The 21,592-nt window shown below is 38.8% G+C and overlaps 1 protein-coding gene across 1 annotated transcript in view; it reads right to left on the reverse strand.

Annotated features, from left to right (window-relative positions):
- LOC141145015 (beta-Ala-His dipeptidase-like) overlaps positions 1-21,592 on the reverse strand; it is a 98,781-nt gene that overhangs the window by 62,897 nt on the left and 14,292 nt on the right. The window contains exon 3 of the mRNA XM_073631248.1: positions 566-673. Coding sequence (XP_073487349.1) covers positions 566-673 — 108 coding nt within the window. The remainder of the gene's footprint in view (positions 1-565; positions 674-21,592) is intronic.

Consider the following 21,592-nt stretch of genomic DNA (forward strand, 5'->3'; position numbering starts at 1 on the left):
GCATTGAGCTACTTTTGGAGTACCATGCGGGTATTGGCCCACTAACTTCAATTTCAAGAGCGTGTAAAAAAAAACAAAAAAAAAAAAAAAAACACCACAACTCAAAAGTAGGATATGTGTTTTCAGGTGTTCCCATAATAAAAATGTATGGGGCCATAAAAACGCTCAAAAAAACATTGCAAGAAAAAACCCCACGTAAAAACCTCAATCACCTACATATGCTACACGCTCAAGGTTGAAAAGGGGGCTAAAACTAGGAGGAGAGACACTGTTCTGGGCACCTAGAAAATTTCATTGGCCGCCCCAGACCACGCCTTGTGGCCTGCGATACACCTGTAATTAATAATATGAACCGCATTTTCTGTAACCATTGCATACACTTCTATGCATTTCACGCTCATAAATTGACTGTATCCTATGTTTTCTATGACATAATATTCACTGGTTAATATTTCACAAGGTAGCATCCAGCTGCAGTAAACAGATAAATGTAACTGCTATGCCTGGCATCCAGGGATTGAATAGCGCTCTGCCTATTGAATATATAACACTGGTTCTTTTTTACCTGAACAAAGTCATCTTGATGAGCATCAATGTACTGAAAGAGATCTTCTACCAGTCTCTCAGATGCATCAGTTGTAAACGGCAGCATGATGAGCTGAACAATGAAGACCTACGAGGAAAAAACACGGCTCAGTAAAATGACTGCTGAAATGAATATTAATAGAACTGAACCTGTATTTTTGCTTGATATTTAGTATTGCTCAGTCATGGGATCAGAACTTTGCTTTGTGTGCAGTAATTATCAGCTCAAAACAGGCTTTTGTTCCACCAGGAGATGATTGCATAATGTCAATGTCCCCTTGAGGCTTACCACAGACATAGGAATCTCCAGCTGCACTAATATTGTGCAACTCATCATTTGAATACGGTTGTTCCATCGCACACTGCACATTGTAGTTCTTATGTGTTTACTACTGTGTAGGGCCCCATACACACTTTTAGATTTTCTGCAGATTTTTGTCTTCAGATTTACCAAAACCATATAATATGAGGTCAAACCCTAATGCCTCGTACAAACGATCTGCCAACAAAACCGTGGAATTTTGTCCGAAGGGAGTTGGCTCAAACTTGTCTTGCATACACACGGTCACACAAATGTTGGCCCACAATTATGAACGTAGTGACATACTATGTGTTTTTTCAGCTCTTTTGCACCACCCTTTGGGCTCCTTCTGCTAATTTCCTGTTAGTAGACGTTTGATGAGTGTTGATTCGTGCTTTTCTTTTCGTGTTTTTCATTTAGTGCATTTCAGTTGGCGCTTTTCATTTCGTGCTTATCAGTTAGTTTCTGAATGGCCGTTCATCAACCAGACATGTTGCGGAATCGGAGGAGTTAACGTGTTATTTATTATTGGCCTTGGAGTTATTGCTTTGACATTATTTTTTTGGATGAATAATGATTTGATTTGGTATATTTTCTATATTTTTGGATGCATAGAATGCACTTTTTGGTTAAATTCTATTGGCAGATAGAATGTCCAATTTTATTTTTACTATTTTTTTAATGCACAATAAAAAAATTGTGGAGAATAATACTTGGCGATGTGTTTCACTTCAAATGACAGTTTGGGAGTAGGCAGTTACATTTTAAAAAATACAATGTAAAATTGACAAGGGACACCAACATAGTTGTATCTTTGATCTTAAAAACTAGGAGATAATGGTGTTGTGGTAACTTGCCCAAATAATAATAAATAAAAAAAAAAACATAATATTATTCTTGATATCACTTGGGAAAAAAAAGCCTTTGAAAATTTGTTTGCAATAACTCCATCAATATCACCAGCAAAGCAGCTTCATTATTATCCCATTAAAGAAGATCAGAATTGTGCGCTGCATTTGGAGATTTCATAATTTTCCACGTCACGAATGTTAATTCTCCATTACAAACGTTAGTTTACAAGACCGACCGCTTCTGCTTCCGAGCATGCGTGTTTGTACTTTGGACTTTTGTCCGACAGACTTGTGTACACACGATCGGAAAGTCCGACAACAGACATTTGTTGGTGAAAAATTTGAAAACATGCTAGCCAACAGTTGTTGGCGGAAAGTCAGACAACAATTGTCTGATGGAGCATACACACGGTCGGATTGTCAGCCAACAACCTCACATCCAACATTTCCCGTCAGAAAGTCCATATGTCCTCAAAAGATATTTGACCCCTTACCAAAGTAGATGTTTTGTTCTGTTCTGAAATCTTTTTCAACTATGTTTGGCATCCCAAGTATGTGGCTATGGGCATTATATCTGTTATGCTAATTTAAACAAAGTGAGATAGAATTTTTAATCAGCAAAATCCTGACCCCAGACTTGAAAAGGCAGTCACACATTAGCAAAAAAAAGCTATCCACAGAAAGATCTTTTGTTCTCTCCTAACATACAGTATATAAATCTAGATGGATAAAAGGGGATTTTGCAAGCCACAATGGTATATTGCCTCAAATGTGGAAATCACCTAGCCGCCCGGGCAGAACACGTTTCATATGCCGTGCAATACAATGTATACAAAAGATACGCTGCGCTAAGGTGAAAATATCAATCTGGAGATTATTAATGCATATGAGGTATACTGAAAATACTGCATAAGCGGCTTATCCAGCCACAGGAAGGCACAAAGGATATATATATAAAACAAGTGATTTTAAGGTGCAATGTGTAAATAATATACTAGATGTATACCATTAGAATGAGAGTAGCGATTACTAAACTACTAACTGTATATATAATGAATGAAAAATTGTTTATATAATCTGAAATTTACCGTGTAAAAAATATATAAATATATCGCAGTGATAAGTGCAAAAATACAACAAAGTGCCAAGTGCCACACAATGAGTGTGAATATCAAATCCAAGATGTGATACATGGTTATTAAAGTCCAATTTATGAAAGGAATGCATATAAAGTCCAAAAAAACAGTTCATAAAAAATCCAACGTGAGTGCATTAATCATAGTGCTTAGAGTTCCATGCTCAAGTGCCATCCAGTGACCCCCCGGGGACAGCCGCTCACCTCAGAGCATGCGACTCAGCTGTGAGACTGGGTCTAAACACGCTTATGAGCCATCCCACGGCTCAGTGATGGAATCCAGATACAGTTTTCAGCAGCAACTCCACAGTTAGGAATAAAGGAAAAGAAAAACTGGATAGTGTGATATCATTTATAAATATTTATTAGAATAAAAGGTCCCCACATTAGGGTACTCACATTTGCAAGGTGCGTGAGTGCACCAATCTGATAACAGTCTCCAAAGTTTGCCTCAAAGTTTGCCTGTCAGGAGGGATACATATACATGTACATATAAATATACATATTCATATGTATTCAATGTAAACTGCACAACCCCTCTATGGCATCCATCTTGGTGGTACAATCAGCTTTTAAACTGGGTATACACGTATTGAAATTCAGCCACTACAGCAGCAACTGGTCCAATTTCGATCTGTGTGTAACCCTATCTGTTCAACAGAAGCTGATCGTTATATTGGCTTCTGTTAAACTGTGCTGTTGGAAAACCAGCATTCGATCAGCTACAGCCGCCACTGATCAACTTATTCCGACAAGGGGAGTCCCCGCTGTCAGAATACATTAGCGCAGCAGGAGAGATCCAAATGATGTGGGTGCAGGAATCTATAATTTTTTAAAATTTTGTTCAACCACATGGTTGAACAAGAACAAGAACAAAAAAACAAACGCACAGTGTGTGCCCAGCTTTAAGCCTAGTACACACTGTTTTTTTTTTTTTTCTTTTTCCAGTTCAACCCAGGGGCAAAACGAAAAAAACCAACAGCTCAGGTCGGAGTTACTGTACTAACAATCTGATGACAGTACTGCGATCTCCCCTGCTGTTCTATTGTGTTCCGACAGAGGGAGGGCCCTCCGCCAGAACACTCCAGCCAGCACTCTCAGCAATTGGCTGAGAGCACTGAAGGGGAGACAGTTGGCAAACCTTTTTTGGTTATGCCCCTTTGACAGCTTCTGTCGAACCAGCTGCAGTACACACGGGCCAAATGTTGGCTGGTTTCTATTGAACCCGCCGATGCAGCCCAACATTCTGCCCATGTGTAGGTGGCTTTAGACAAAAACATCAAACAGAAAAAGGTTCCACAGAAGCCTATTTAAGGATGTCCAATGAGGTTGGAGGTGTCCCACTCACACTCAAAGCTTGACCACTGTCCTATGTAAGTATTGCAAGTGTATGCCAAAGTGTATGCCTACAGACACAGGTGAACAGCTGTATTTAACCTACGGTAATTGGGCACCCAGGGCCGATCCTAGGGTCACAGGCGCCTGGGTGCAGAAATTCTGAGCCTCCAGAACAGACACAGTGTCAGGCTGGAGCACCAGGCTCAGGCAGCGGCAGCCAACAGGTGCTATGCTGGTGCAGTGCAGGTGGACGGCACACTCAGCTCAGTCACTCACAGGCAGGCAGCTCCCCTCCCTTTGGCTCTGAGCCACGCTGTCTGAAGAACATGGAAGAGGTGGGTGGAGCTAGTTTACTAGGCATGGAGCACTCTGAATGCTGGGGCGGCCGCGGCCTCTGGTAGCTAGATGCTGGGCGGCAGGCAATTCTAGCAACCAGTGCAGCGTGCAGCAGAGGCAGCCAGCCAGGGCAGGCATTGCAGTGTGGATAGGACGACTGGATCTTGGGGCCACTGCTAAGTCAAGTGAGTGCCACAGCTTCGGCACCCCTGCTCTGCAGCAGCTTGCAGCGCGATGCACCCCGTGCACCTGCCCAGGATCGGCCCTGAGTGGCACCTCTCACATAGTTACATAGTAACCCAATGAGTGCAGAGCTACAAATCCTAATCTGAAAAGCAAAACACTTCACTTCATAAAGCTACAATAATGCCAAAAAAGTGTATCCGACCGCTATACACACACACACAACACACACTAAGGAGTCTATGTATAAAACATTATTGTGCAAATGTGCCACAGACACTGAAGACTGATGAACACACTTTCCTGGTCTAAAGAGATTATCGCTCTTCTCTCCTCTCCTGTCAGCATGCTCACTATGAGTACATGTGTATTGTAGCAGGATCTTATTGGCTCTGAATACTAACTCTCTCTCACATTTTGAATGTTTCTGTGCAGGGGGTTACAAGAAGTTGATATCAAGAGAAATTTAGGTACTAATAGTACTTGCATTAAATAAATTCATTATATATTTTTTAAATAAATTAATTGGTGTTTAATATCTGTCTAGAATTTAGTATGGCTGGGCATACAATTTTTTATTCAGTCTTCTGCATTACCATTATATGCTCATTTGCCATTACTATTACAATCTTATGCAGTAACAAATATTCTGCCAAATATCAATCAATTAAATTTTCCACATTTTTTGGGCGGGTGATTCTGGGCAGGTCTTGAAATTTAAAATGTAAAATGTGTAAGTTTGTCACCTTAAAAAATACAGTAAGGTAAAACCTTGGATTGTGAGCATAATTTGTTCCAGAAACATGCTTGTAATCCAAAGCACTTGTATAGCAAAGTGAATTTCTCTATAAGAAATAATGGAAACTCAAATGATTCGTTCCACAACCATTTATTCATAAGTCCTTAAGTTTATAGTCCATATAAAAAGATTATAGCAATGTGGCCAGGTTGTGTAACCATAAAATGTCCATCCACAAATGACGGCCTCCACGAGGGGATTAGAAGCAAAATCCAGCAGGAGCTACAGAGTATAAAAGAGAAGAGAGGTGTCTCCAAGTGGTAGCAATTTAATGAAGGTACAAAATTTAGCAACTCACATGGTTGATGATTAAAAGAGGCACAACTAAGTATGCAGGCATCCAGGGTAAAGCTGTCCACATAGACCGTCCTCCACACCGTCATCAGAAAATCGGACCTCTGCTTCCACTCATACGCTGATGACACTCAACTCTACGCTGATGATACTCAACTCTGCAGCAGGGACGTACAGAAATCAGCGGATGCGTTTCGCACTCATAACGGGTGCTTACTCACAGCTATGAGTAAGCACCCGTTATGAGTGCGAAACGCATCAGCTGATTTCTGTACGTCCCTGCTGCAGTGTCTTGTACATCTTGTGATCCAGCTTTTTATTAATAAAGGCACTTCTTATCTTGTCCAGTGTGCGGCATCCAGATCACTTTGTTCATTTCTGCTCCACCCAGCATCAGCCAGCACCTGGGACTCTTTCCCTTTGAAGGATTTCAACTTGTTCATCCACCCATTGATCTGGACCCACTTGAGCGGTGGAACTCTCTTCGCTTCGTCTGTATTTCTGAATAATCAATTCCTGACTGGACTACGCAAACTCCCTCTACATAGGACTACCTAAATACCAGATTGCACGCCTACAAGTCATCTAAAACATGGCAGCAAGACTGGTAACAGGAAAAAAACCCTGGGAATCCATCTCCCCATCCCTGAGGACCCTACATTGGCTAACCATAAAGGATCGGATCACATTCAAGACCCTCTGCCTCACCCACAAATGCACACAAGGAAACGCTCCTCAATACTTATGCGAGAAAATAAAACGCTACACACCTAACCGCAGTCTTCGATCAACTAACCAAAACCTCCTCCTCATTCCCAAGTCACGCTACAAATCAAAGGGAGAACGTAGACTAACAGTCCAAGGACCATGGCTATGGAATGCTCTACCCACCAACATCCGCATAGCAGAAAACCATCAGGCATTCAGAAAAAAACTCAAGACCCACCTCTTCTAAGAAGCAGGACAACACAGGACGGATCAAGTGCCTTGAGGCGATTCAGTTCGCATTTGTTGCACTATACAAATCACTCACTCACTGCCGGCTCTCACCGCTGTCAGTCTGCAATCATGACTGGGAAGACTACCCTGCAGTAAAGCGATCTGAAAGCGAGGCTTGAACAGCTCATGAAGAGCAGTGTGGAAGGGATGACGCCAATGGCGGTGAGGAGGATGGTCTATGTGGACAGCTTTACCCCAGAAGCCTGCATACTTAAATGTGCCCTGTTTCAATCATCAACCATGTGAGTTGCTGAATGTTGTACCTTCATTAAATGTAACCATATTGCTACATTTAAAGGCGCCTCTCTTCTCTTTAATATTCAGTTGTGACATGACGCTACTCTTATGACAAGATATTGTATATCAAGTCAAAATATATTAAAACATTTTGCTTGTCTTACAAAATGCTCTCAAACCAAGTTACTTACAAACTAAGGTTTTACTGTATGCATCATTTGTTGCACCCCAGCATAATGGCCCAAATTTAAATAGACAACAATTCAACCAACATTCTTTATGCTAACATATTATCAGTGATTGTTTTGCCTTCCCTGTTGTGACTCTGGAAAAGCAAGTGAGGGGAAAGCTCCCAAAAGAGACAAAGACAGAAAGAAAAAAAAAGACAGTAATTTTAACAGCTAGCCACCTCTGAACGCAGCAAACTGTTTGCGGCTAAATTGCCTTGGAAATGTAGCTTTAAACAAAGAAGTCCATGCAAACAGCTGCATGAGTCACAAGGACCTGTGACAAGGATAGAGAATTGCAACACTACACATTTTATTTGTTACAAGGCCCTGTGTAACAATTAGGGGCATTTACTAAAACTGGAGCAGGTAGAATCTGGAGCAGCTGTGCATTGTAACCAATAGCTGGTATTTTCAGCTTGTTCAGTTAGGTTTTGCAAATAAAAGATAAAAGCCGATTGGCTGCCATGCACAGCTGCTTCAGATTCTACCTACTCCAGTCTTAGTAAATTTGCCCCATTGAGTTCCATGGATTAAAGAGCCTGCAGTATTCACAACAGTTGCAACTGTCAGTCAAGCAATGGTGCAATCGGGGACCCGCCTGTGTAGCTCAATGTTACATTGCCCCCAATAAGTCCTTTAATCAATTATTAAAAAAATTAACCTGTACAGCTTTATGTGGAATACAGGAACAGCTGCTTGTTACAAAGAAAACTTACCAGCTTCTAATGGTTGCGTCTTGTATCGTCAAAGAGCAGCAACTATCTGCTACTGAAGTTTAACCTGATTGAAAGCTATGTATCATTAATTAATTAAAAAGCTAAAAATTAACTTGACCTAAGACACCCAACAATCTTCAGTACTGGCAATTTATCAAGTCTAAAACTAAAGGCAGCGATTTCTTTAACTTTTGAGTGAATTACCCACCGTATCGTGACTGTACATGATTGTTCATTCCAAACAAGGTAATGGCTTTATGTTAGTCTCTGCACTCGCAATTGCTTAGCGCATGATTTTTATCTTGAACAGTTTGTTTATGTGTTAGTTATGTGTGTCTAATGACATATCTCATTTCAGATAGAGAAACATATTCTCTTATCTGTCTCGTCTGTGAACCTTGGCCGTGTCCTGAGGAAGCCTAGCGGCGAAACGCGTAGACATACAAGGGCTCACTGCACAATATTCATAGATGCATTTATGTTATAATCTTCATTCTTACTTTTATGTATTTGTAACCTTCAATAAATGTATATTTTTATACTGATACTTCCTCTCCAGTGTTTCTCAGCCTAAAAAGTCCGCCCCCCCTGGTAATACGTAGTACTACCCATTTTTTTTTTTCTTCATATATTTACGGACGTGGCCTATTTTTGCACTTTCTTCTTTGTCTAAAGGCAGCGATAGAAATGACTTTTTGGCAATCAGTAATAATAAAAAAAAAAATCACCTTATACAAAGAAAATGTATTTTTTATAGTTGCATTAGCATTGGAAAATGTTAGACCTCTATCATCTTTCTTTTTGCTGTTGAGGGTTCCCATTTCAGAAGTTTTATCCCTACTTTTTTACTATTTGACAGGTGTCTGGAAAAACTGGGAGATCCCACAATGGGAAGCATCTCATGCCCCAAACCTATTTTTTTCTCCTCCACGAAGAGTGCTGGAGCTGATCTCGGATACTGGATGGAGCTTGCTCCATAATCTTTTATGTTTAGTTAAAGCTCACCTGATCAGTCTTTTTTTTTGTGTGTGTTTGTCCATTTGGTGGAAAATGAACTACAGGCAAAGCCTGGACTTACTACAGTAAAAAAAATGAATAAAAACCAAGCGCTGATGTGGATAGATATGTGTGATATAAATAAATTGTGTTTAAAAATATATATATACCAATATAGTTAGTGCTATGATAAAATCAGTAAATTAAAGCTGCTATCAATATAGATTGATCAGACAAAGGATATAGCAAGGAATTCATAGCAGAAAAAAATCAAGGAGATTAATCAAACCCCAAGGGAGTTGCTGATCCAGGATAAAATCAAAGATAATAAAGATAATAACGATATACCACTGATAATGAACTACAGCATTCAACATAAGAAAATGGAAAGAATCATCAGAAAACATTGGCCTCTTTTAAAATTAGATAAAACTCTCTGCAATATTCTACCGGATAAGCCTCGCTTCATTTATAGGCGAGTCCCCACATTAAGGGATCTAATTGCCAAAAACATCCCGGAACCCCCCAAAAGATTGACGGAATTATCCTTTTTCCAGGGGAAAGGGTTCTTCCCCTGTAAAAGATGTTACGCTTGCATCAATACCCAACAAAATGGGCAAAAGTGTAATAAATTCACAGCAACAAGTACTGGCAATGAACATACTATTAAGGACTTTATATCGTGCAGGACGGAAGGAGTAGTATATGTTTTGCAATGCTCATGCTCACTACAATATATTGGTAGAACCAAGAGGCCTATGTGGAAACGCATAAGGGAACATATCCAGAACATCAAAAAATCTTTCCCTAAGCATAATGTCTCCAGACATTTTGCTATGCACTACAATAGTGACCCCAAACAGTTGAAATTTTGGGCGATTCAGAAATACAAGCCACATTGGAGAGGCTCAAATAAGATAAGGGAACTCAGTAAAAGCGAGTCTAAATGGATATTCCAGATGGGGACTCTTGCGCCAAATGGCTTAAATGTAGAATTTGATCTTAATTGCTTCATATCAGATTTTTAACACTCCGTGATACTCTCAAGACATGCCTTACTAATTTTTAAACATTTATTACATATATATTAATTTTTAATTTTTATTTCATTGGTATTAATTGGTACGTAAATTTATTGTCTCTTTACACTTAATATCATAATAACGATAGTCTATATTTTAGTATTTATTTTAAATAAAATTAATTTTTATTATTTATTTTTTATAATATCATAGGGATCATATATTTGATTTCACTGTAAATGAGTGTATAGTATCAAATATTTGGGTTGTGCATCTAGTCAATTATGTATTTTAATTTATTTAGTAATTTAATTTAATTTTTCAATATAATTTTTTTTTTTGAAACATTGTTGCAATGGCGAACTAGTGGCGCAACAATGTAACCTTAATCTTTTATTTTAATATTTTTTTATATTTTTTATATAATTTTCAATAGTGGATGTGAGTGTAATACTGGCCTATCCAATATGTTGCTAGTAACTACACAATGTGGATCAATTGGTATTTTACTTGCGGAAGTATACATACATATTAGTGATTTTGCTATCTATCCCAGTATGTAATGACATGCGATCTGATGTGTTAACATTGAATGTGTAGTAACACTATTTACCACTGGAGGGAGTTTCGTGACCGCACTAATTAGGTCCATTTTTATGTTCTTATTCTTTATCTGGAAGTGTTCTATATTTGTTTGCAAACCTGTATTTATAAATATATGTTCCCCTTTTAACAATTTGTAAAGCAATTAAATAAGGCTTAAGCCAAAATATTTCCATGTCATTAGTAGCAGAAAGCAGTATGATGATCCAATGAACACAGCACTGTCTCCATGGTAACCACAATGCCATAGGACTTAAATACAGAGGCCGTGGCTTCCTGTGTTTATCCTTGAAAAAGTCACGTGTCAGTGATGCAATGCGTGGGAGGAGCTTAGGACGTTCAGTGCTGCAATACACCTGAAGGTTAACAGCAGCAGTTTCTCTATGGGAAACCTCGTCCACAGCGGCTGACTGCAATCTGCATATTTGAATAACAATGGTAAAGTGATTTCGCGCTTCAAATCTATCACACCCAAAAATAAATATGTATACATCTATATAAATAAATAATATTATACAGGCATAGAATAGCAGTGCAAAAATTGTAAAGTGCTCAGTATAATAAAGTGATTATCCAAAGTGCTGATGTGCTTAAATCAATCCAAAGTTTATAAAGTGCTTCATCCACTGGGACCATATAGTGGAGGGAAGGGGTGATGGTGATGTTATAGATTGAAGGGATCCGGTGGGACCAGGCTCTCTAAACTCTCACCTTAAATAAGGTAAATCAAGGCATCAAACAAGTTCTTAGTTGGGTGTTGTATGGTGCCATTCAGGAGGGACTTCTCTGGTGGTGCAAAGGTATTCCCGATATAAAGCACCTATCAGATAGAGGAAAAAAGGGGGGGGTTGCCCACCTGGGCTCCACCGGTCCGGTGGAATAAATAGGGAAGGGGGAGAAAGAGACCTCCAATGGTGTAGTATATTGAGTAGAAATGCTATTTATTCAAAATTAAAAGTGGACTCTTACATTTCAAAAGATTAAAAACAGCATAAAAGCATAAACAAGCTGAGGAGCGGCGTCTGAGGCGCCTCCTTACTGACTTCCGGTTTCGTCTGCTCTCTGCCACGCCCTACGCGTTACGTCACCGCTCGTGACTTCAACTGGGGAACCGGATTGGCCCGAGAGGGATGTTTTTTATGTGATGGCATCGGAAGTTGTGTAGCGGCCATTTTTGTTGTGGTAAAGTGTACTTGTCATGTTATGGTCGTCATAGCGGCCATTTTTGTGGTGGTAAAGTACACTTGTGTTGTCGCGGCCATCTTGCAGGTGGCAACTTGTGTAAGATAGCGGCCATGTTGAAGAGGATCAAAACAAGTGTGTTACGTTAATTTGTGCAAACTATGTCTATGTTTGCTCCTTCGATAATTAAATAAAAGCTGATGTTCGAATGAAAGGGAAATATGTATAATATATAGTGTTGTTCCATTACCAATGTGAAGCATTTAAGGGAAGATAGTATTAGATGTCGGCCATTTTCCTGTAGCCTGTGTTGTCATAAATGTCAATAGGACCACATGCAAGTTGGACATTTTTGAGTGGTTGATGATGCTGTTATCCGCCATATTACTGTACGCAATGGAAGAATTTATGTTGTATGAGGGAAGGTTGTGGAACGGGGCCGTCAGTCGTGACCTGAGTCCCTAAGGAGATGTCTCGGCACTCATACCATAATTTTAATGCATACACAATTGAATTGAAATACATTCTTATTATAACAAAAATCAATACATTGTCTCAGGATTCTAATGCAGATGAATAACTTGTTGAAATGTACTGATATATAAACCTAGTGTGTAGAATAAGTTAAAATAAATAAAAATATGACCCATACAATGATTATTAAAATTAATATCAATAATTATTAAAATCAATAGAATCTGATCTAGAAATGGTTAAAAGAGTTTAAAAATTGCTTAAAAAACAGTTTAAGTCAAACTCTACGTTCAAGCCCCTGGGTGTTAATGTGCGTATAGTGTGTATCCAGTATGACTCTCTTTGGCTTATACTTCTAATTTTGTGACTGCCTCTCCATGCACCTTTATATTTCTCAATACCCCAAAATTGAAGTTGTGTAGGATCTCGGTTATGTGCTATCGCAAAACGTTTTGATACATTGTGTTTGGGATTTCCTTTTAAAATATTTTGGATATGTTCCTTGATCCTTACTTTGAGGGCTCTTTTGGTTTGTCCTACATACTGTAGTTGACAGCTGCACTGGAGAACATAAACCACCCCCTCTGTGTGGCATCCTACAAAATCTTTAATTTTATATTTTTCCTGTGTTGTAGTGCATGTAAATTCTTGTCTTTTGCCTTGGAATTTCTTTGCGTGACTACATGCATAGCAGTTTCTACACGGGTAAAAACCTTTGCCTGAGAAAAAGGAGTATATTGCTTGTTGTGGAGGTTCTATAACTGATTTGACTACCATATTTCTCACAGTTGGTGCTTTCTTATATATAATATTAGGTTTTGTTGGTAGTATTTTGTTCAAGTCTTTGTCATTCTGTAGAATATGCCAATGTCGTTGGATTATGCGTGATACCTGTTTGTATTGTACACTGTAGTCAAAGATTAGGCTTGGTGCTTCTTGATGGAATGTTTCTCTAGAGTTCTTTTCCAGCATTTTGGTCCTGTCCATCTTGTTTACTTCTTCTATCTGTTGTTGTATCCAAGTGGGTTCATATCCTTTCTCTGTGAACCTGGATCCTATAGTTTCAGCCTGTTCTTTGTAGTCCTTTTCACTCGTGCAGTTCCTTTTAATCCGAACCAGTTGTCCCCTGGGTATGTTGTATAGCCACGTTTTGTGGTGGCAGCTATTTACGGATAAATAGCTGTTGGTGTCTACTTGTTTAAAAAACGTTTTGGTGACCAGTATGTCTTCTTCTAGACTGATTTTTAAATCTAGGAATTCCACAGTTTTTTCATTGATGTTCCACGATAAGTGTATATTCTTTTCATTTCGATTCAGTTTTTCTAAAAATTGTTCTAGTGCTTCTCTTTTGCCATTCCAAACTATGATTACATCATCGATGTATCTTCTGTATAGCGTGAGTTCTGGTGGGGTCTCTGTATAGATAGATTGTTCCTCCCACTGGGCCATAAACGCGTTGGCCACGCTTGGTGCAAACTTAGCACCCATTGCTATACCTGTAGTTTGTTTGTAATAGGCTTGATTATGCCAAAAATAGTTACATTTAAGGCAGGTGTCTAAGCATTTTAATGAGGAATTTTCTCTGTTGGCAAGCCAAATTGCTATATTTCCTGAGAAGCCACTTAGTCGCTGAACACGCATCATGATGTTGTACTATGGTGTATAACGAGCTTACATCCGCCGTGGCTAATATTGTTCTTCCCTCCAGGACTGGTATTGTGGTTAGTAACTGTAACACATGCTTTGTGTCTTGTAGATAAGCTGGTGTCTGTTGCACTGCTGGTTGTATGAATTCATCCAGGTATTGTCCTACTCTGGATGTGAGGGAATCTATCCCGTTGACGATGGGCCTCCCCGGTGGATTTTCTTGGGATTTATGTATCTTGGGGACAGTGTAAATAATAGGTATCCTGCATGCCTCCGGGATTAAATATTTCGATTCTTTCTTGTTGAGTATTTCTTTTTTAATTCCCAATTGTATAAGATGTTCTAATTCTTTTTTGTATTTCTTAGTGGGATTCCCCAATAGTTTGGCATACGTATTCTCGTCTTGTAATTGTCTTTCTAGTTCGTTCAGATATTGTTCCTTTGATAGTATCACTGTTGCTCCTCCTTTATCTGCCGGTCGGATTACGATATCCTTTCTTTCTTTCAAGGATTTGATACCTTTCCTTATGTGTATGGGATCTGACACTTTAACTTCCAGAGTTTCTAGATCTTTTAGTACCAGTTTTTTAAAAACTTCGATGTGGTGGTTGTCTGATATTTGTGGATTAAAAGTGGAGTTGTTCCGTAATGTGCTGTGTTTAATTGTTGTGGGGGTATTCCTCGTTGTATTGGTGGTTTTGAAACAATTTGTTAGGTAATATTTCTTGACATTGACTTTTCTGATATACTTCAGAATTCCTATATATGTATTGAATTTGTTGAGATTGTTTACCGGTGCATGTTTAAGGCCTTTGTCTAGGACAGATGGTTCTTCCGCTGAGATAGGGCATCCACTCAGATTGACCACATTAGCGCCTACTTTTCTCTTTTGCGCTTGGGTTCTCTTTCCCGCTCTCCTTCCTCTCTTCGTTCTGGACTGTTTCTTCTTCTGTCTTCTTGTGGTCTTCTCCTGGGTGAGGGGTACGGGTTCTGTGGGTATCTCCGTGGGGAATATTCCCTTCTCTCTCTCTCTAAAAAATGTTGTTGTTGATTGTATTCTTGTTCGTTGTAATGTTCTCTGGGGTCAGTATAATAGGGCTCTTGATAATTCCTGATAGGTTCGAACCTATTGTAGGTGGGTATCGGGTTTCTTATAGGTTCTCTGTATGTGTCTTGGTTGTTGGGAGGTCTATTATGCTCCCTTTGATTCCTTTCATTTCTTTCATTGTATGGTCGCTGATAAAATGGCTTTTTAAAAGGTTTCTTAAAAAATTTCTTCCATAGTTGTTTTGGGGTATGTTGGTTGTGGTTATTGTAGTATCTGTACTCTTGTTGAGGTGTTCCAACTTGTTGTGTCCTATTGTCATGGTACATTTCTCTGTTGTCCCATCTAGGGGGATTTGCTGCTAACATGGACATATTTCAGTTCATGGAGAATAGGAATGTCAATTTAGATGACATTTTTAAAACACAAACCCACACACGAAACACAGACCTAGAGAGTCTAGTAAGAAAATTGGGACACCATATGGAGAAAAAAGTCTCTCTATGGTGGGACACCATCACGTTTGAGAAATACATTAGAGAGAACATCGTACCGAGAAGACTCCGGTGGGAATTACCACCCAATGATGGATTGATAGACAAGGAGTCAATGGAAGAGTGGTTTGAGTTTTTTAACAGCAAAAGCATAGAAGGCCTAAAATTTTTATTAGGAAGAAAATACAAAAAAAAACAAGAATTTTGGAACAACAAATAGAAGAGATCAAACTTAAACTAGAACCTTACAAGGAATCTCCGGATCTTAAAAAACTAGCCACACAACTTAATAAAGATCTAATCAATAAAGACCTTGAAGTACAACAACGGAAGATAAAAAAATATCATAGAGACATAGAAGACTACAAAACTGAACAGGTCTTTAAGTGGCAGAAAAAAACAGATCCAGTTATACCCGATTCAACATACTCCACACCAGAGAGGGAAGTAAGAATACAAGATCCAACAATGGCATACGAGACAAATCCCCCTAGATGGGACAACAGAGAAATGTACCATGACAATAGGACACAACAAGTTGGAACACCTCAACAAGAGTACAGACACTACAATAACCACAACCAACATACCCCAAAACAACCATGGAAGAAATTTTTTAAGAAACCTTTTAAAAAGCCATTTTATCAGCGACCATACAATGAAAGAAATGAAAGGAATCAAAGGGAGCATAATAGACCTCCCAACAACCAAGACACATACAGAGAACCTATAAGAAACCCGATACCCACCTACAATAGGTTCGAACCTATCAGGAATTATCAAGAGCCCTATTATACTGACCCCAGAGAACATTACAACGAACAAGAATACAATCAACAACAACATTTTTTAGAGAGAGAGAGAAGGGAATATTCCCCACGGAGATACCCACAGAACCCGTACCCCTCACCCAGGAGAAGACCACAAGAAGACAGAAGAAGAAACAGTCCAGAACGAAGAGAGGAAGGAGAGCGGGAAAGAGAACCCAAGCGCAAAAGAGAAAAGTAGGCGCTAATGTGGTCAATCTGAGTGGATGCCCTATCTCAGCGGAAGAACCATCTGTCCTAGACAAAGGCCTTAAACATGCACCGGTAAACAATCTCAACAAATTCAATACATATATAGGAATTCTGAAGTATATCAGAAAAGTCAATGTCAAGAAATATTACCTAACAAATTGTTTCAAAACCACCAATACAATGAGGAATACCCCCACAACAATTAAACACAGCACATTACGGAACAACTCCACTTTTAATCCACAAATATCAGACAACCACCACATCGAAGTTTTTAAAAAACTGGTACTAAAAGATCTAGAAACTCTGGAAGTTAAAAAAGTGTCAGATCCCATACACATAAGGAAAGGTATCAAATCCTTGAAAGAAAGAAAGGATATCGTAATCCGACCGGCAGATAAAGGAGGAGCAACAGTGATACTATCAAAGGAACAATATCTGAACGAACTAGAAAGACAATTACAAGACGAGAATACGTATGCCAAACTATTGGGGAATCCCACTAAGAAATACAAAAAAGAATTAGAACATCTTATACAATTGGGAATTAAAAAAGAAATACTCAACAAGAAAGAATCGAAATATTTAATCCCGGAGGCATGCAGGATACCTATTATTTACACTGTCCCCAAGATACATAAATCCCAAGAAAATCCACCGGGGAGGCCCATCGTCAACGGGATAGATTCCCTCACATCCAGAGTAGGACAATACCTGGATGAATTCATACAACCAGCAGTGCAACAGACACCAGCTTATCTACAAGACACAAAGCATGTGTTACAGTTACTAACCACAATACCAGTCCTGGAGGGAAGAACAATATTAGCCACGGCGGATGTAAGCTCGTTATACACCATAGTACAACATCATGATGCGTGTTCAGCGACTAAGTGGCTTCTCAGGAAATATAGCAATTTGGCTTGCCAACAGAGAAAATTCCTCATTAAAATGCTTAGACACCTGCCTTAAATGTAACTATTTTTGGCATAATCAAGCCTATTACAAACAAACTACAGGTATAGCAATGGGTGCTAAGTTTGCACCAAGCGTGGCCAACGCGTTTATGGCCCAGTGGGAGGAACAATCTATCTATACAGAGACCCCACCAGAACTCACGCTATACAGAAGATACATCGATGATGTAATCATAGTTTGGAATGGCAAAAGAGAAGCACTAGAACAATTTTTAGAAAAACTGAATCGAAATGAAAAGAATATACACTTATCGTGGAACATCAATGAAAAAACTGTGGAATTCCTAGATTTAAAAATCAGTCTAGAAGAAGACAAACTGGTCACCAAAACGTTTTTTAAACAAGTAGACACCAACAGCTATTTATCCGTAAATAGCTGCCACCACAAAACGTGGCTATACAACATACCCAGGGGACAACTGGTTCGGATTAAAAGGAACTGCACGAGTGAAAAGGACTACAAAGAACAGGCTGAAACTATAGGATCCAGGTTCACAGAGAAAGGATATGAACCCACTTGGATACAACAACAGATAGAAGAAGTAAACAAGATGGACAGGACCAAAATGCTGGAAAAGAACTCTAGAGAAACATTCCATCAAGAAGCACCAAGCCTAATCTTTGACTACAGTGTACAATACAAACAGGTATCACGCATAATCCAACGACATTGGCATATTCTACAGAATGACAAAGACTTGAACAAAATACTACCAACAAAACCTAATATTATATATAAGAAAGCACCAACTGTGAGAAATATGGTAGTCAAATCAGTTATAGAACCTCCACAACAAGCAATATACTCCTTTTTCTCAGGCAAAGGTTTTTACCCGTGTAGAAACTGCTATGCATGTAGTCACGCAAAGAAATTCCAAGGCAAAAGACAAGAATTTACATGCACTACAACACAGGAAAAATATAAAATTAAAGATTTTGTAGGATGCCACACAGAGGGGGTGGTTTATGTTCTCCAGTGCAGCTGTCAACTACAGTATGTAGGAAAAACCAAAAGAGCCCTCAAAGTAAGGATCAAGGAACATATCCAAAATATTTTAAAAGGAAATCCCAAACACAATGTATCAAAACGTTTTGCGATAGCACATAACCGAGATCCTACACAACTTCAATTTTGGGGTATTGAGAAATATAAAGGTGCATGGAGAGGCAGTCACAAAATTAGAAGTATAAGCCAAAGAGAGTCATACTGGATACACACTATACGCACATTAACACCCAGGGGCTTGAACGTAGAGTTTGACTTAAACTGTTTTTTAAGCAATTTTTAAACTCTTTTAACCATTTCTAGATCAGATTCTATTGATTTTAATAATTATTGATATTAATTTTAATAATCATTGTATGGGTCATATTTTTATTTATTTTAACTTATTCTACACACTAGGTTTATATATCAGTACATTTCAACAAGTTATTCATCTGCATTAGAATCCTGAGACAATGTATTGATTTTTGTTATAATAAGAATGTATTTCAATTCAATTGTGTATGCATTAAAATTATGGTATGAGTGCCGAGACATCTCCTTAGGGACTCAGGTCACGACTGACGGCCCCGTTCCACAACCTTCCCTCATACAACATAAATTCTTCCATTGCGTACAGTAATATGGCGGATAACAGCATCATCAACCACTCAAAAATGTCCAACTTGCATGTGGTCCTATTGACATTTATGACAACACAGGCTACAGGAAAATGGCCGACATCTAATACTATCTTCCCTTAAATGCTTCACATTGGTAATGGAACAACACTATATATTATACATATTTCCCTTTCATTCGAACATCAGCTTTTATTTAATTATCGAAGGAGCAAACATAGACATAGTTTGCACAAATTAACGTAACACACTTGTTTTGATCCTCTTCAACATGGCCGCTATCTTACACAAGTTGCCACCTGCAAGATGGCCGCGACAACACAAGTGTACTTTACCACCACAAAAATGGCCGCTATGACGACCATAACATGACAAGTACACTTTACCACAACAAAAATGGCCGCTACACAACTTCCGATGCCATCACATAAAAAACATCCCTCTCGGGCCAATCCGGTTCCCCAGTTGAAGTCACGAGCGGTGACGTAACGCGTAGGGCGTGGCAGAGAGCAGACGAAACCGGAAGTCAGTAAGGAGGCGCCTCAGACGCCGCTCCTCAGCTTGTTTATGCTTTTATGCTGTTTTTAATCTTTTGAAATGTAAGAGTCCACTTTTAATTTTGAATAAATAGCATTTCTACTCAATATACTACACCATTGGAGGTCTCTTTCTCCCCCTTCCCTATTTATTCCACCGGACCGGTGGAGCCCAGGTGGGCAACCCCCCCCTTTTTTCCTCTATCTGATAGGTGCTTTATATCGGGAATACCTTTGCACCACCAGAGAAGTCCCTCCTGAATGGCACCATACAACACCCAACTAAGAACTTGTTTGATGCCTTGATTTACCTTATTTAAGGTGAGAGTTTAGAGAGCCTGGTCCCACCGGATCCCTTCAATCTATAACATCACCATCACCCCTTCCCTCCACTATATGGTCCCAGTGGATGAAGCACTTTATAAACTTTGGATTGATTTAAGCACATCAGCACTTTGGATAATCACTTTATTATACTGAGCACTTTACAATTTTTGCACTGCTATTCTATGCCTGTATAATATTATTTATTTATATAGATGTATACATATTTATTTTTGGGTGTGATAGATTTGAAGCGCGAAATCACTTTACCATTTTTATTTTGCTGAGTGTAAGTGAACACTTTAGATTTTGCTGCAGTCCACAGAGACATCATCACCATCCACACGTTTTTCACCTTTTATATTATTTTCTATTTCAAGTCATCATATATTGACACAGTACGTTACTCATTTAGCGCGAGGGATTACACCACACATTCTGCATATTTGAATGCTTCTAATAGACCGGGAGTTTGTGAGTGTATCTCTTGTCCCTGTTTTGCTTGTGTACTATCTAGTAAGTTCACTGCACAATGATCTATTTTTTCTTTGCTTGCTTTGCATAAAACCTTTATTCTGAGAGCCGAATCACCAGCAGTATTATGGCTAAAGTGGGATGCAAGAAAAACTAAATATCCTGATACAAACGATCTAACCCAGTGAGTCAATCAATCTGGATTAAGGGAAGGAACTGTTTAATTAATTTTACTTTCCCCCACTATTTATCTCTGCCTGGACATTGTACTCAGAGTGTCATTATTATTTTATTTATATTCACCGTCACATCACCAATTTGAAGATTTATTTTGGCAATTTTAAACACATGTATTAGCACCATAATTATTTATCTATTTTATTCACATGTATGCATTTTTTATTCCTGGGTTTAAGCTTAGTCGCAGCAGCATATTGTGCACTATTTATTTAAAGTGCATCAATTTTATACTTTGGACTTACTACAGTGTTTTTTACTTTGCTGCACAGACTTAACAGTATGCATATAGTTGTTCTGTAAATGTACTGTATATACAGCACTGTGCAAAGTTTTAGGCAAGTGTGAAAAAATGATGTAAATTAAGAAAGCTTTCAGAAATATAAGTGTAAATAGTTTATTTTTATCAATTACCAAATTGAGTAAAAACAGAAAAAATAAATGAACACAAGAGAAATCCAAATCAATATTTGGTGTGACCACCCTTTGCTTTCAAAACAGCATCAATTCTTCTAAGTACACTTGCACAAAGTTTTTGAAGGAACTCAGCAGGTAGGTTGTTCCAAACATCATGGAGAACTAACCACAGATCTTCTGTGGATGTAGGCTGCCTCAAAGCCTTCTGTCTCTTCATGTAATCCTAGGCAGACCTAATGATAATTGAAATTAGGGCTCTGTGGGGCCAAACCATCACTATCAGAACTTCTTGTTCCTCTTTACACTGAAAATAGTTCATGACAGGCTGTAGGTTTGGGGTTGTTGTCCTACTGCAGAAAAAATTTGCGGCAAATCACACGCTTCCCTGATTGTATGGCATGATGGATAATTATCTGCCTGTATTTCACTTCACTGTGCTTCACTGTTGCCTGCAGACACTTGCTATCGTACTGCTCTCCAGCCCTTCAGTGAATAAACTGCCTCCTGCTACAGTC

Source organism: Aquarana catesbeiana, linkage group LG05 (assembly GCF_042186555.1).
Source record: "Aquarana catesbeiana isolate 2022-GZ linkage group LG05, ASM4218655v1, whole genome shotgun sequence".
NCBI classification, from domain to species: domain Eukaryota; kingdom Metazoa; phylum Chordata; class Amphibia; order Anura; family Ranidae; genus Aquarana; species Aquarana catesbeiana.